The sequence below is a fragment of the Stegodyphus dumicola genome, chromosome 1, assembly GCF_044657685.1.
Source record: "Stegodyphus dumicola isolate Sdum_Otavi_A_Nest chromosome 1, ASM4465768v1".
NCBI classification, from domain to species: Eukaryota; Metazoa; Arthropoda; class Arachnida; order Araneae; family Eresidae; genus Stegodyphus; species Stegodyphus dumicola.
Genome location: NC_140768.1, coordinates 193,845,222 through 193,858,216, shown reverse-complemented (window position 1 = coordinate 193,858,216; position 12,995 = coordinate 193,845,222). Strand labels below are relative to the sequence as shown.

Here is a 12,995-nt window from a genome sequence, read left to right as displayed (position 1 = left end):
AAAGTATCGGTGTCTGATTGGCTATTCACCCAATCTTTCGAAACAGGTGTTATCCATAAATTTAGGCAGATTGTGACGAAAGCGTGAAGCCGGAAGTTCTTTAAGAGGCGAAAGTGATGATGAAGGTGCTCGAGAAAAAAAAAGGGGGGGATTCTGAAAATATTTGCCAAAATTGGAGCAATCCCAACCTGGAAGGCCACAACCCTTCCGATGCCAATAGGAACGAGATGCCTGGAAAGTGCATTTTCAATAAACTGTGGCTTCATCAAGCTGACTACAAAGACTGGATATTGATGGATGGCAATCCTTAAATGTGGTCTTTGTCTGAAACAAATTGAAATTTCTAGAATGGGAGAGTCAGCGCTGAAAATTCACATGAAAATTAAGTTTCGTTTTATTATTTCAATTTGTTTTTACACGGTTTTGCTTAGCTTAATTTCCGTGTTTGTTTCAATTAAGCCATAAATTAATTTTTATCACCTTCTACGGAGTTTATTCTCTTTTGCACATACTATATGTATGGGATATCGGGATTATGAGTTTATTTCTGCAGAGGGTCTGTTATCAATTTCGCGGGAAATCTGTTGGCTCCATTTCGATTTTAGGTCGCATGCGCAAATTCGGTAACGCTAGCCGAGAAAAAGTGAAGTTCGGAAATACGTTTTGAAGCTTCAATAGACAATTAAGTATTTGGTTTAAACCTATGTTGTTGATAGTAATGCATAATGTTTGCTAAATGGCGATACAATTATTAGTTGAAAATAACTAACTAATTAAAAATTTTTAAATATTTTTAAAGCTGAAAACAACTAATTGAAATTAATTTTCCTGAATTAACTAGACGCAAAATTAACTTTCATGAATACTAAAGTTATTGGGTAGAAGTTTAATTGAAAATATACATTCCGTATTATATATATATATATTTATACAGTACAAAGTCTGAGGTCTGGACTCGTTGGGACTTCGGCGATCCGAGATTTGAGATTTTTCCGGATATTAGATCATTTTAAATCTACTAAGATGGCACGTAGAAATTATAAAATTGAAAATATGAAATCGTGATTTATGAAATAATGAAGCATTTATGATTTAAAGGGTATCAAAATTTACAAAAGAAAAGAGCTTAATATTTATATGTTTATTAAACATTTCTTTCAATGTGAGTTGTTTGATTTGTTTTCTCTGCTAATACTTTAGACTAATACTATAGACATATAATTTCTTGTTCAGTTATTAAGTTCCATTGTTCAAGTCCTGTAATTGCTGTGTCGAGAATTCCGAATAACTTGTCAATCAAAATTTTTTCTCGTTCAGTAACCTCTCTGTTACTTTCTTCACTATCGGTAGCTGTATTTTCTGGATTTAGAACCATACTACAGATTTCGCCCTCCGTTAATTGATTGATGATTGGGCATTGTCATCGCAATGCAAAACTTCTGTTTAACTTCGCTAAATTCTGCCGCCTGGTGCGGCCATGCGAGATCTGGCGCTGGTTCTTGCTTTATGTGAATAACAAATTAGTTATTCATAATTCAAATAGCACTAAATATAATCGTTTGTGCTATGAGTATCATTAACAAAATCTATTTTTAGCATAAGGAAAGAAATTTCTGCTAAATCTCCCCTTGTCAACATTTTAGCGCATTAAACTTAAATCTGTAATCGGATAATACTCTGTTATTTGGCGTCGCTGCATGACTCATCACTCAAGTTCTCATCCGTTGATAAACATGCGGTGATGAAAGCAAAATACAATAAATAATGATTCGTGATTTCGGCATCAAGGATATAAAATATTAGTTGGTGTAAAATTAACAAATGTTTCGGTTTGAGATTATGCCAAGCAGATACACAGCTATGGAGTCAAGTTACTAATCACACAAATTTATGCTAAAATAATTATTTCTATTTTATTTAGCGCCAAACTGAGATTTAATTTTCAAAATTGTTTTATGGTAAGTATTAAATTTAATTTAATAATAGTGCGTAATACACACTTCTGTTAGTTTCTTAAAGTGAAATTACAAGCATGAAGTCGGTTGTATGGATAATTGCTTTATTCTATTCATTTTTTTTTGTTTGCTCATAGGTCCTTAATTTTTTCTTTGATGGTCCTTAAAAGTCCTTAATTTTCATGTAAAAAAATGTGTATGAACCATGCTGAAAAGAAATAGGAAGAGAAAGGGAGAGATTGTGTGTTAAGGACAAAATTGAAATTAAACAGCTTAATTGTCTTTCATCTTTGCAACAATAACATCGTCAACAGTCCCTTCTATTTTTCAGAAAATGTCATCTAATTTAAAAAATATCCTCAATCTTTAACATTTTTGAAAACTTCATTTAATCTTAAAAATAACATTAAATGAAGTAAAAGTCATTATTAGGTGAAAAATCACAGTTCGGTTATCAATTGTTTCACTCCAGGTTAAAACGTCGTAATCAGTATTATTTTATACATCTTCTGCTTGAGTCCATGGTTTTATATATTCAGCGCATGCAATTGTTTTAATGTGTCCTTCATGATCTCCTTCTTTTACAACATCATAAGTGTCATTATTCTTTACTTTGATAATCTTATACGGGCCTAAATTCATTGACAGAGTTGCCAACTCTCCCGATTTAGGCGGGAGACTCCCGATTTCTGACCGCTCTCCCGCCAACCCGATTTACAATATATTTCTCCCGACTTTTTCTTATTCTTAATATTTCTCACAATTTTTATGGAACTTGGCTTAATACTTCGTTATATGAACAAAACAAAAAAAAGTGATTTTGGACGTCTGAAAGCAACTGGATTTTCTCTATATTATATCTAAAATAAAACCTTGTGAATCAGAGGAGAATTTCTGCTTTGTGAGTGACAGCATACGTATCCAGAAATGTCGTTCTCCAGTTCTCCAATTTGCATCGAGCTCCACTGCGTGCCATCTGGCATATATTAGCCAATGAGCACAAAGCAAGCTCAAGGCCGTTGGCCGTTATTTGGATGTTCTTTCGTTATTTCGTTCATCTTGTCCTGAGTTGTGTGAGTACACGTGCCTTTGGGAAATAGTTTTAGAAATTATTATCTTTTGTTATGTCTGTGAGAAAGGTGAAATACTCGTGCACGTTTCAAAAATTGTACACAGTAGCTTTCCTTCCATTATTTCCTCAAGGAAATGTAATAAATTTGCGATGTGTACCATCTGTCGTGATTTTTCGATTTCGCATGGTGGAAGGGCCAGATGTTCTCAAACATGTGGGTACACAAAAACACAAGGACAACATGAGTTGTTTTGGAAAAAAAAAAAAGAATAATTAAATTTTTCTTCAGAAACAAAAGACCAAAAAGTGATTAATGCAGACTGTCTGTTCTCTGCCTTTTTACTGGAGCACAACCTGTCACTGAATGCATCGGATCATGCTGCAGCTTTATTTAGAAAAATGTTTCCCGATAATGAAATCGCTAAGAAATACTCAAGTGCAAGGACCAAAACACGTGCAGTTGTTAAAGAAATGGGTTTGAAAAATAAATCTTCAGTTATTGATTGCATTAAAACAGCTCCGTTCTGCCTCTCTACAGATGGAAGCAATAATACCAATTCAAAGCTGTATCCAATTGTTGTTTCTTTTTTTAATCCAGAGTCTTCAAAAATTGAGTGCAGTTTACTTTCTGTCCCCACTTTAGAAGGACATTCGACAGGCTTTAATATAGCACAGCTAATTATTAAAACTTTAAAAGAAAATGCAGTCCCTCTGGATAATTGCTTAGCACTTGGTGCCGATAATGCACCAGTAATGGTAGGCTTGAAGACTGGTGTTGCAGGCATCTTAAGAAAGGCAAATTCAGATTTGCAGATTATGAGGTGCAGCTGTCACCTCTTAAATTTAGCAGCTGAAAAAGGGGCAGCTTCTTTACCAATAAATGTGGATGAACACATTGTTGATATTTATTATTATCTTGAAAGGAATTCTAAAAGAAAGGAAAATTTGAAACAGTTCCAACAGCTGCATAATACTGAAATGAGAAAAATTGTGAAACGTGTGTAGATGCTGGCTGTCTTTAAAGAAATGCTTATCTAGAATCCTCGATCAATGGAACCCACTTTTTGCATTTTTTAAAGAAGAAGTAAATGCTTCGAGAGTTAAAATAAAAGGCTCTATTGAAAGTTATAAAGTACCTAAAGTAAATGGAGATTTAGTTACTACTTCCATTGTTAAAAATAGGTTTGAGAAAAATAAAGTAATTTCTGCATCATTCAGCAAATCAACTGGCAGTTATCAAAATAATACTGCAAAATATAAGCGTAAAGCCTGATACAAATTTCTCTCAAAATAAAAAAATTGCTGAACACATAAAACATTTTCCGATTACTGTAAGTTTATCTTGTGAAGAACGAATATTTATGTTTTTTTTTCTTCGGATCTTAACAAAGTTTTTTGCTTTTTTTTACAATTCATTTTGCCATCATTCGATGTTCTTAACAGAATTCTACAAAGCAGAATTCCATTAATTCATGTTTTGCAATCAATGATTTATGATCTGTTTAAAGACATTTTATCAAAGTTTGTAAAACCAGTCTGTGTTTTGTCATGTAATTCTATATATGATATGATTTATGTGAAATAGAAAATCAGAAGAAAGGTGAAGATTTGGTAATAGGAGCTGCAACTACAAAAGTAGTGGAAGAACTTTCAGAAGAAGACAAAAATAAGTTTTATCTTCATGATAGAAGTTACTTCTGTCGAGTATGTGATTAGATACTACATAAATTTCCAGTCAACGATGAACTGATTTTGCATGCTAAAGTTTGTGATGTTTCTGCTCTAGCAAATGGATCTTTTTCTGATATAAGGTACTTTTTGCACAGATTATCCTGTGTTACTTCGTTTAGTCATGAAAGATGATGATATTGATGTTGCTACTGATATACTGCAGTCGCAATTTTGCAGTTTACAATTAGAAAACTTGGATGAAGTTATAAAATCAGCTAGGATTGACACTCAGTGGAGTTTAATTGGAAAACTGAAAGGTGCTGATGGAATTTTAAAATATAGTGAACTGTCTAGAATTATGTTGGCCATCTTGACAGTTCCCCATAGTAATGCGGAGTGTGAAAGGATTTTCAGTGTTGTTGCAAAAACGAGAACTAAATTTAGATCTAATATTAGTGATGACACATTAGAAAAACTTTTATTAGTGAAAGCAGGCCTACGTGGCAATTGCTATGAACAAAATTATGAAGTTTCTTTCATAACGAAAGCAAAATCTGCCACTGTTCATAACATTTGTATGAAAACTGATTAAAATGGCCCTTTTTTTTTTTTTTTTTTTTTTTTTTTTTTTTTTTTTTTTTTTTTTCACTATGCAAGTAATAAAAATGTTTTTTATGCCTAAGGTATTTTTGTGTTGCTTGCATTTAAGACTTAGTAACTATTTAAAGTTAATTCATTATTAAAAACTATATTTTTATCATTTAAAAAGTCTTTTTAACATTGTGAAAAATCTCCTGATTTTTGAGTGTCATAGGTTGGCAAGTATGCATTGATTTGGCAAGTATGCAACGTTTGATCCAAATTGTGCTGTTTTTATTGCTACTAAATCTTTAATTTTGTAACATTTTGAAGAACGTCTTCGATAGTTGTATGTTTTCTTGTTTTCTTTCTGTACCTTAAATAGTTGTTTCTTGACATCTTTCTGAAGTTGTAAGTTTCAAAATTATTCTGAATTTCTGCGTCAATTATTTCTTTAGTGATTTCTTTTCCAGAAGTATAATCAGTATCTGCTTGAAAATTAGAAGCATTCTGTTTGCTTACTCCAGATATAAAATTAACAGCTGATATTGCTTTAGGAAATCTTGTTTTAGGGACAGAAGATTCTTCAAGGAAAGATTTACACCTCTTATATGACGTTGTCTTATATTTAGTTGATTTGTAAGTTGAAGTCGCGCTAGATGGTGTTGGAACAGCATCAACACCACATAAGTCTCCATAATGTTCCCAATCATCAGCATTAAGAATTTCTCACAACTGACAAAATTCTTCATGAGTGATACACATTTTTCTTTCCAATTCTGCTTGTTTAGCAAATAATCTCTTCTCCATAATTTCCCTCATGCAATTTTTTTCTAAAGCTAGCATTTCTTGCATGTTCAATTTAACATTTTAAACTTCATTTTCTTTCTCAGACAGGATTTTATCTTTGGTTCTCCTTCGAAATTCTGTAGCTTCTATTTCATTCTTTGCTTCTGTAACATTTCTACACTCTGTTCTAATACAGAAAGTTTTCTTTCCAAAGATCTAACTTGTTGTTCAGAAGCATCCAAACCCATTTGTAAAATAGATTTTTCTTGTTTTAATTGTTCTTTAGCTATAATTGTTAAACGTCTGGGTCTTAAAGAAATAGGTTGATCATCTTTTAAAATAACACACGTTTCAATATAAGTAGTTTTTCCTTTGGCTTGTGTTCCATTAAGTTTTTCAGACATACCAGGATCCAGTTCTTTAGCTGGAAGTTTCTCTTGCTGTTTACTCTTTCTTACTGTTGATATTTCTGTTTCACCAGCATTATATTCGACTAGTTTCTCAGATTCTGAATTCTTTCTTTTTTTAGAACTCTTTGGCCCTGAAGTGGGTTTTTTGGATTTATTAATTCTTTCATTACTGTTTTTGACTTGCTGAACATTCTTAGGTGGGTTTTTTCTTCTTCTTTTAGGAATGGAATTCTTCCCTTCCTCTACGTTTTGTAGTTTTCTTTTTCTAAGTTCATTAAAGCGGTGTTTTCAAAATTGCCTTTAGAACACATACTTTTAATTACTAAAAAATATTCATATAGGGATTTTTTTTCCTGCATTTTACGTTTTGATAATAATTCATGTAACTGAGCAGAGTTATACTGAACACCACATTCATTTACTAATAAAGCCTTAACTGCATTCCACAAATTAATTTTCGTTTCACTTTCAATAAATAATTTTGCTTTGCCAGTTAAAGATCTTTTGACGAATATTAGTTTCTGTAATTCATTTAGTTTTAACAAATTAGATAAATCCTCAAAGTTTTCAATAAATTTGTCAACCAAATTATATGGATTACCATCAAATTTAGAAATCAAGCTTTCAATATCATTAGAATTTATATACACATTTGAAAACTGTGAAAATGGAAATTGAACTGATGACTTACTAATATTTTGTTTCAGCTCATGATCTTCGTCAACAGCAGCAAGAAAAAAAAAAGTCGTTGAAAATTCGAGCAGTTGATGCATCGATTTCACTATTAACCGAAGTATTTCTTCTTTCATCCAATATTGCTTCATATTCCTCTATTTGTTGTTTGTAATTTGATCCCAATTCTGACACCAATTTTGTAGGTTCTTTAGTTTCGAAATCGCAATTCATGTTTAAACAAAACACATTTAACAAAACATTAATACATCTATAATATAGATCATCTATTAATACAACATCTATAACATCGTTTATCTATTACCACGATATCTATAACATCTTATATCTATTAACATGACAACTATAATATCTTACATCTATTAATACAACATCTATATCATCTTGCATCTCCTCTCATAAAACAAAGTGGCAAGAGTTCTATCAATTTCACTCATGGAGTCAACAGCTAAAAATTAGACAGCGCTTGAGGAAAAATATTAAGCTATGGATTTAAAATCCCACATATGTAACTGTTGCTACAGCTTTCAATTATCTTCACTTTTAGTTCAATAAACAGTACTTTATATAACACCAGAAAAAGTAGTCATGTGAGAATATAGATACAAAATAGCATATAGTTAAAGGAGGAATATAAAAAATAACTATTTTGTCTCAGTCTCACTCGATCCTGATTAAAAATTTTTAGAGAAAAAGCTTTTTTTTTATGCTACTTTTGCAGCCAGCATTTCTAATTTCCGTTTGCGACCTAGTCTCATTTTCTTTTCACCAGCTTTTATACAATCCATTGATACTTTTTTACTTTCTGCAATGTTTAATTGCTTTTTTTTTTAGATTGTCGCTCCTCCTTTTTAATCTCTAGCTCTTCTTTGTACAGTTTATGAACATTCCTAATTTTTACATAGAGTTTTGTGTATTGGAGAATGCAAGTGGTTATCCGTATGTAGGAGCGATGGCGCCAGCACCGATTGCTGAAATTATTGAAGTCAGCTCTCATTTGATGGTTGCTTGCTCTTCTTTGATTCGATATTCGTACACATCTAGTTCCGCCTTTCCACATAAGCCCCACTTACTTTGCCTTGATGTGAAACAACGTATTTCGCGATCTTGGCTCAGGCAAACTCGAAAAGTTCGCAGCAAGAGGTGCCTGCGTTTGATCGCTAACCCGGCATAATATTATATGATGGCATGATTTAAAGTTTTTTTACAAAGAAAAGAGGAAGAGAGAGAGCATGTCCTCCATTTACCCCCTCCCCCCCCCCCACACACACACACACACTTGCCGGTCGCGATTTCTCAACGGTTCTGCATCGATCTCAGAAGCAGCCCGGGTGACGTTCAAAAAAGCGGAATTCTGCGAAAACGCAGAAAACTTTCATGCCTGGAATGGAGAAAACATCTGCTCTCTGCTGTTAGTTCAGAGCAGAATTCGGAGTATTGAGATATTTGAGAAAGCTTCACCTTTTAGATGCACTGTGCATCGTATTGTGTGTAACGTTCATATTAGTTTGAAGTGTAGTTACTGATTGTACTCTGTGGTACTGAGAAGAGCTGTACAAGTATTTTTGCAAAAATTTACAGAACTCAAGTTTTTTTTTGTGTGTGTGTGTGTGTGTGTGAGAAATAAATTTTATAAAGGTACCATTGGTCCTTTGTGCATTGACTCCATTATGAACCCATATGTACACAACAACAATTGCAGTATAATTATTATTTGCATACTGTACATAATGTTGCAATAATACTACTGATCTTGCAATCAATATGTGGCATAAACATCTTGCACATCTTAATCATCATGGATTACTGAGATCCATGATCACTGGTATAAATTTTAATAATGATTCGAAAAATTATTTATTTCATGCATAAAAGGTGAAATTGCAGGTGAAGCAAACGGCTGCAAGAGCCAAAAATGTGCTTGAATTAATTCATTTAGACTTGTGTGGATCCATGGCAGTAGAATCTCATAGAGGTGCAAAGCATTTTTTAACACGGATTGCTGACAAAACTAGAATAACTTTTATTACTTTTCTCAAATCAGCGGAGGAATTCTACCAGTAGTTTGTAGGTTTCAAAGCCTACATTAAAAAAATGCCAAGGAAATAAAGACAATTTGAAAAGACAGAGGTGCTGAATATTCAAGGCAATCTTGGCTCTCATTTTCAGGCAGAAGCCATAAGCACAACTAATTATTTAAGAATAGGAGCCCAATTATACCAGTTAATGGTAAAACATCATTGAAGCTTGGACTTGCATTAAACTAAATTTAAGCCATATTTTAAAGTATTCCATTTTTGGACATACACCAATATTCTCAAATGCCAATGCAAGAAGTTGGATAATAGAGGGGCGGAAATATCTTTGTTGTGTATAGACAAGAAAGTAGGGTACACTGTGCCAAAAAAAAAAGGGGGGAGGAACAGTTTTATATCTCCTGTTCTACTGGGCCGATTGACAAAATTCAAATTGTGTTTTTCGTTTCTCAAAACGCTACTTAGACTATAAGATTACATTATTCAAAATTTGATGGCTCTATGTGCCATTATTTTATCACAGTATGAAAAACGTACATATGTTTATGCAGATTCTTCATTATTTAATTTCTTTAAATATAATTTTGGGCTCTAATATTTGATCGCAACAATTTAAAAAGTGAACCAATGCAAATTGCCAAAACGAAATTAATAGCCTATTGGGCTAAAAGAGTTGCTTGTTAAAAAGTCCCCCCTTAATTATTTTAAAGCTATTAAAAGAATTAAAGAATAGAACTTTAGACTTTTTTACTAATGTAAATTTTTTGCTTCTTATTCTGTTTGATTTTCTTTTTTAGCCAGAAGAAGAGGAAGATTTACGAGAAGTAATGGATGATCCAGAGTTTTTACAAAGTGTTCTACGAAACTTGCCTGGTGTTGATCCTCAGAGTGAAGTAGTACGTAATGCTGTAGGAAATTTGGACAGTAGTAATAAAGATAAGAAAACAACTTCCAAGAAAGACGATAAAACAAAAAAATAAGTTTTATGAGCATAGTTCATGTGAATTATTTAATACCAGAAAAACAGTTAAAAAGTTAAAAACTTCATAACAAGTTTTTCTCTCATATATATCTTTTTAGTTAAAAAAAAAAAAAAAAAAAAAAAAAGAGATGAGGGTCAAAATAGCATTTTGCTTTAAATATGTTGCTTTTCATTTCTAAAGTTATTTTTTTCTGTTATTCATATTTTTGAAAATGATAATAGTTAAAATTGTAGCTATTTTAAGTTAACACTTTTACCTGTTACTTAACAAATATCCATATGTGTACAACTGTCGATGAAGAGTGATATTTTTTAAAATAAAATCCTATCATTTATCTATTTATCTGGTTATGTAATTATATGCTATGTGGGATGTTAACATGGAAAGAAATTCATCAAAAGTATTAATAAGATAGCTGGGCTAAATGCTAGTAATATTATGAAATCCATATTACAGTAAGAAATGGCATTTTGTTTACATTTTCACAAAATTGAAAATACCGGGAGAAATAAAACAATTTTATATGATTTTTCTTTAAATAAATTATTTTAAATATAGTTTGGAAAATATGTATGAAAATAAATTTCTCATTTCTGAATTTAATTTTATTAGCTTTCACATATTATCCATGTGCAGTTGTTTAAAGTTGTAAAGCTATAAAATAAATTATAATTTACATATACACTGACTACCAATAAGTATTTGGACACCTGTGATAAAAAAGAAAAACTAACTTTATTCAAAATCAATAGTTGGTAGAGCCTCCACGAGAGGTAATTACAGCGTGGACCCTCCGGGGCATACTTTCCACAAGTCTTTGTATGTCAGCTGGTGGTATATACTTCCACTCGGCTTGGAGAAGACATAGAAGTTCCTTCACTGATTTTGCACGGGTAGTGCACCCCTGAATTCGGCGATGCAACTCGTCCCAGAGGTTCTCGATAGGGTTCAGGTCTGGACTCTGGGCAGGCCAGTCCATTCAATGAACTCCATTGGCACCATACCAAACCTTGGTTAACGTCGAAACATGACAACTGGCATTGTCGTCCTGAAAGTAACGGGTCCAACCCGTAAAACTGCCACAACGTAGGAAGCACATTATCCAAAATAGTGCAGTAGGCATCGGAGTTAAGCTTACCATGAATGGGGTGCAAGGGTCCCAGCCCATACCAGAAACACCCCCAGACCATAATTCCACCTCCGCCGAACTTGACTGTAGGCACAATGCATTCTGGCAGGAGACGTTCTCCAGGTAGACGCCAGACCCAGACCCTGCCATCCGAAGGGTAAAGTTTGAAGCTTGATTCGTCACTCCATAGAACCCGTTTCCACTGATCTACGGTCCAATTTCGATGTGCTTTGCACCACATTAACCGAGCAGTGCAGTTGGACTTTGTGATCAAAGGCTTATGGGCAACAGCACAACCATGAAAACCAAGCAGATGTGCTTCCTTACGGATGGTATTCATTGAAACAATACTCCCGGATGCCTGTTGAAACTCCTCGCAGATGAGGGCCATCGGTTGGGTGCGGTTCTTCCGAATTTCTCTGAACAGCACTCGTCGGTCTCTATCCCCTAGTTTCGTTGGTCTGCCGACTCGGGGCACATTCCGACAATCACCCCTCACCTTCCACTTCTTAATCACATAGGCCACTGTCGATATTGGGTACTTCAGATTGCTAGATATGCCCCTTAAGAATCGGCCACATTTGTGATACCCGATAATTATACCTTTCTCGAAATCAGAGAGCTCCGAACTGCGAGGCATCTTGCATGCGACTAAAGCCGATGCTGTTTCCTACACGATATATACCGGCGGAGTCCATGGCATGCCTTAGGACCGCAGATATTGTCATTTGCATAGGTGTCCAAATACTTATTGGTATGGTAGTCAGTGTATTTTAGCTAGAACATCTTTATGTGAAGTAATACACTCATGTCCAAAATTATCTTTACATACCCAAAAATGATGATATTCAATGAAATATCGAATCAATGTGATCCGTATTTGCAGGGAATGTGTGAAAACCAAGCCTAATTAGCATTATCCAATCAAAAGTAATCAAACGGTTTGTGATATGTAAATCTTGGCGTTACGTCATCCAAGGGTGAATCAAGCGCTTTGCGCAAACTGAATATTTGAGTGAATTTCTGCAACATAGCGTTTGATTTCAGTGCGTAGAGACTCAAAGCGGTTTGTTATGGCTTCGAAGTATCATTTGGAAGAATCTGTAAAGTGGTGAATTATCGGCCGTTTAGAAGCAGGGCAGTCAATCATAGAAACAGCCACATGTCTGAATATTTCAAGACAGACAGTCTCTAAGCTATGGAAACAGTTTCAAAATGATGGAAGTGTTGTAAGGAGGCCTGGACAAGGTCGGAAACGAATGACAACTGCTTCTGAAGATCGGTATCTGGCATTAACTGCCCGTCGTAACAGAAAGGCTACTGCTCGCCAGTTAAGTTCAGAGCTTGCAGCCGCCACTGGAACTGTTGCATCACGGCAAACAATATACAGAAGGCTTAATGAAAAAGGCCTTTCTGCCAGAAAGCCAAGGGTATGTGTTTTACTGTCTTCACAGAAAAAGAGGGATCGCTTTAATTGGTGTAAAGAACATCAAAACTGGACTGAACATCAATGGTCCCATGTTCTCTTTACTCGCGGTTTAGTTTAACTGGTTTAACTGGCGATTCTAAACGTGTTTACATCTGGAGGGAGTCAGGAACACGAAATGATCCCTCGAACATTGTGGAACGTGACCGTTTCGGTAGTGGAGGTGTGATGGTATGGGGTGGAATAATGATC

At 34.1% G+C, this 12,995-nt stretch overlaps 1 protein-coding gene across 1 annotated transcript in view; it reads left to right on the top strand.

Moving 5' to 3' along the window:
• Positions 1–10,526, top strand: part of Rpn10 (regulatory particle non-ATPase 10) — a 92,425-nt gene extending 81,899 nt beyond the window's left edge. Inside the window, exon 11 of the mRNA XM_085824443.1 lies at positions 10,003–10,526. Coding sequence (XP_085680569.1) covers positions 10,003–10,185 — 183 coding nt within the window. The 3' untranslated portion in view covers positions 10,186–10,526. The remainder of the gene's footprint in view (positions 1–10,002) is intronic.
• The last annotated feature ends 2,469 nt before the right edge of the window (positions 10,527–12,995 follow it).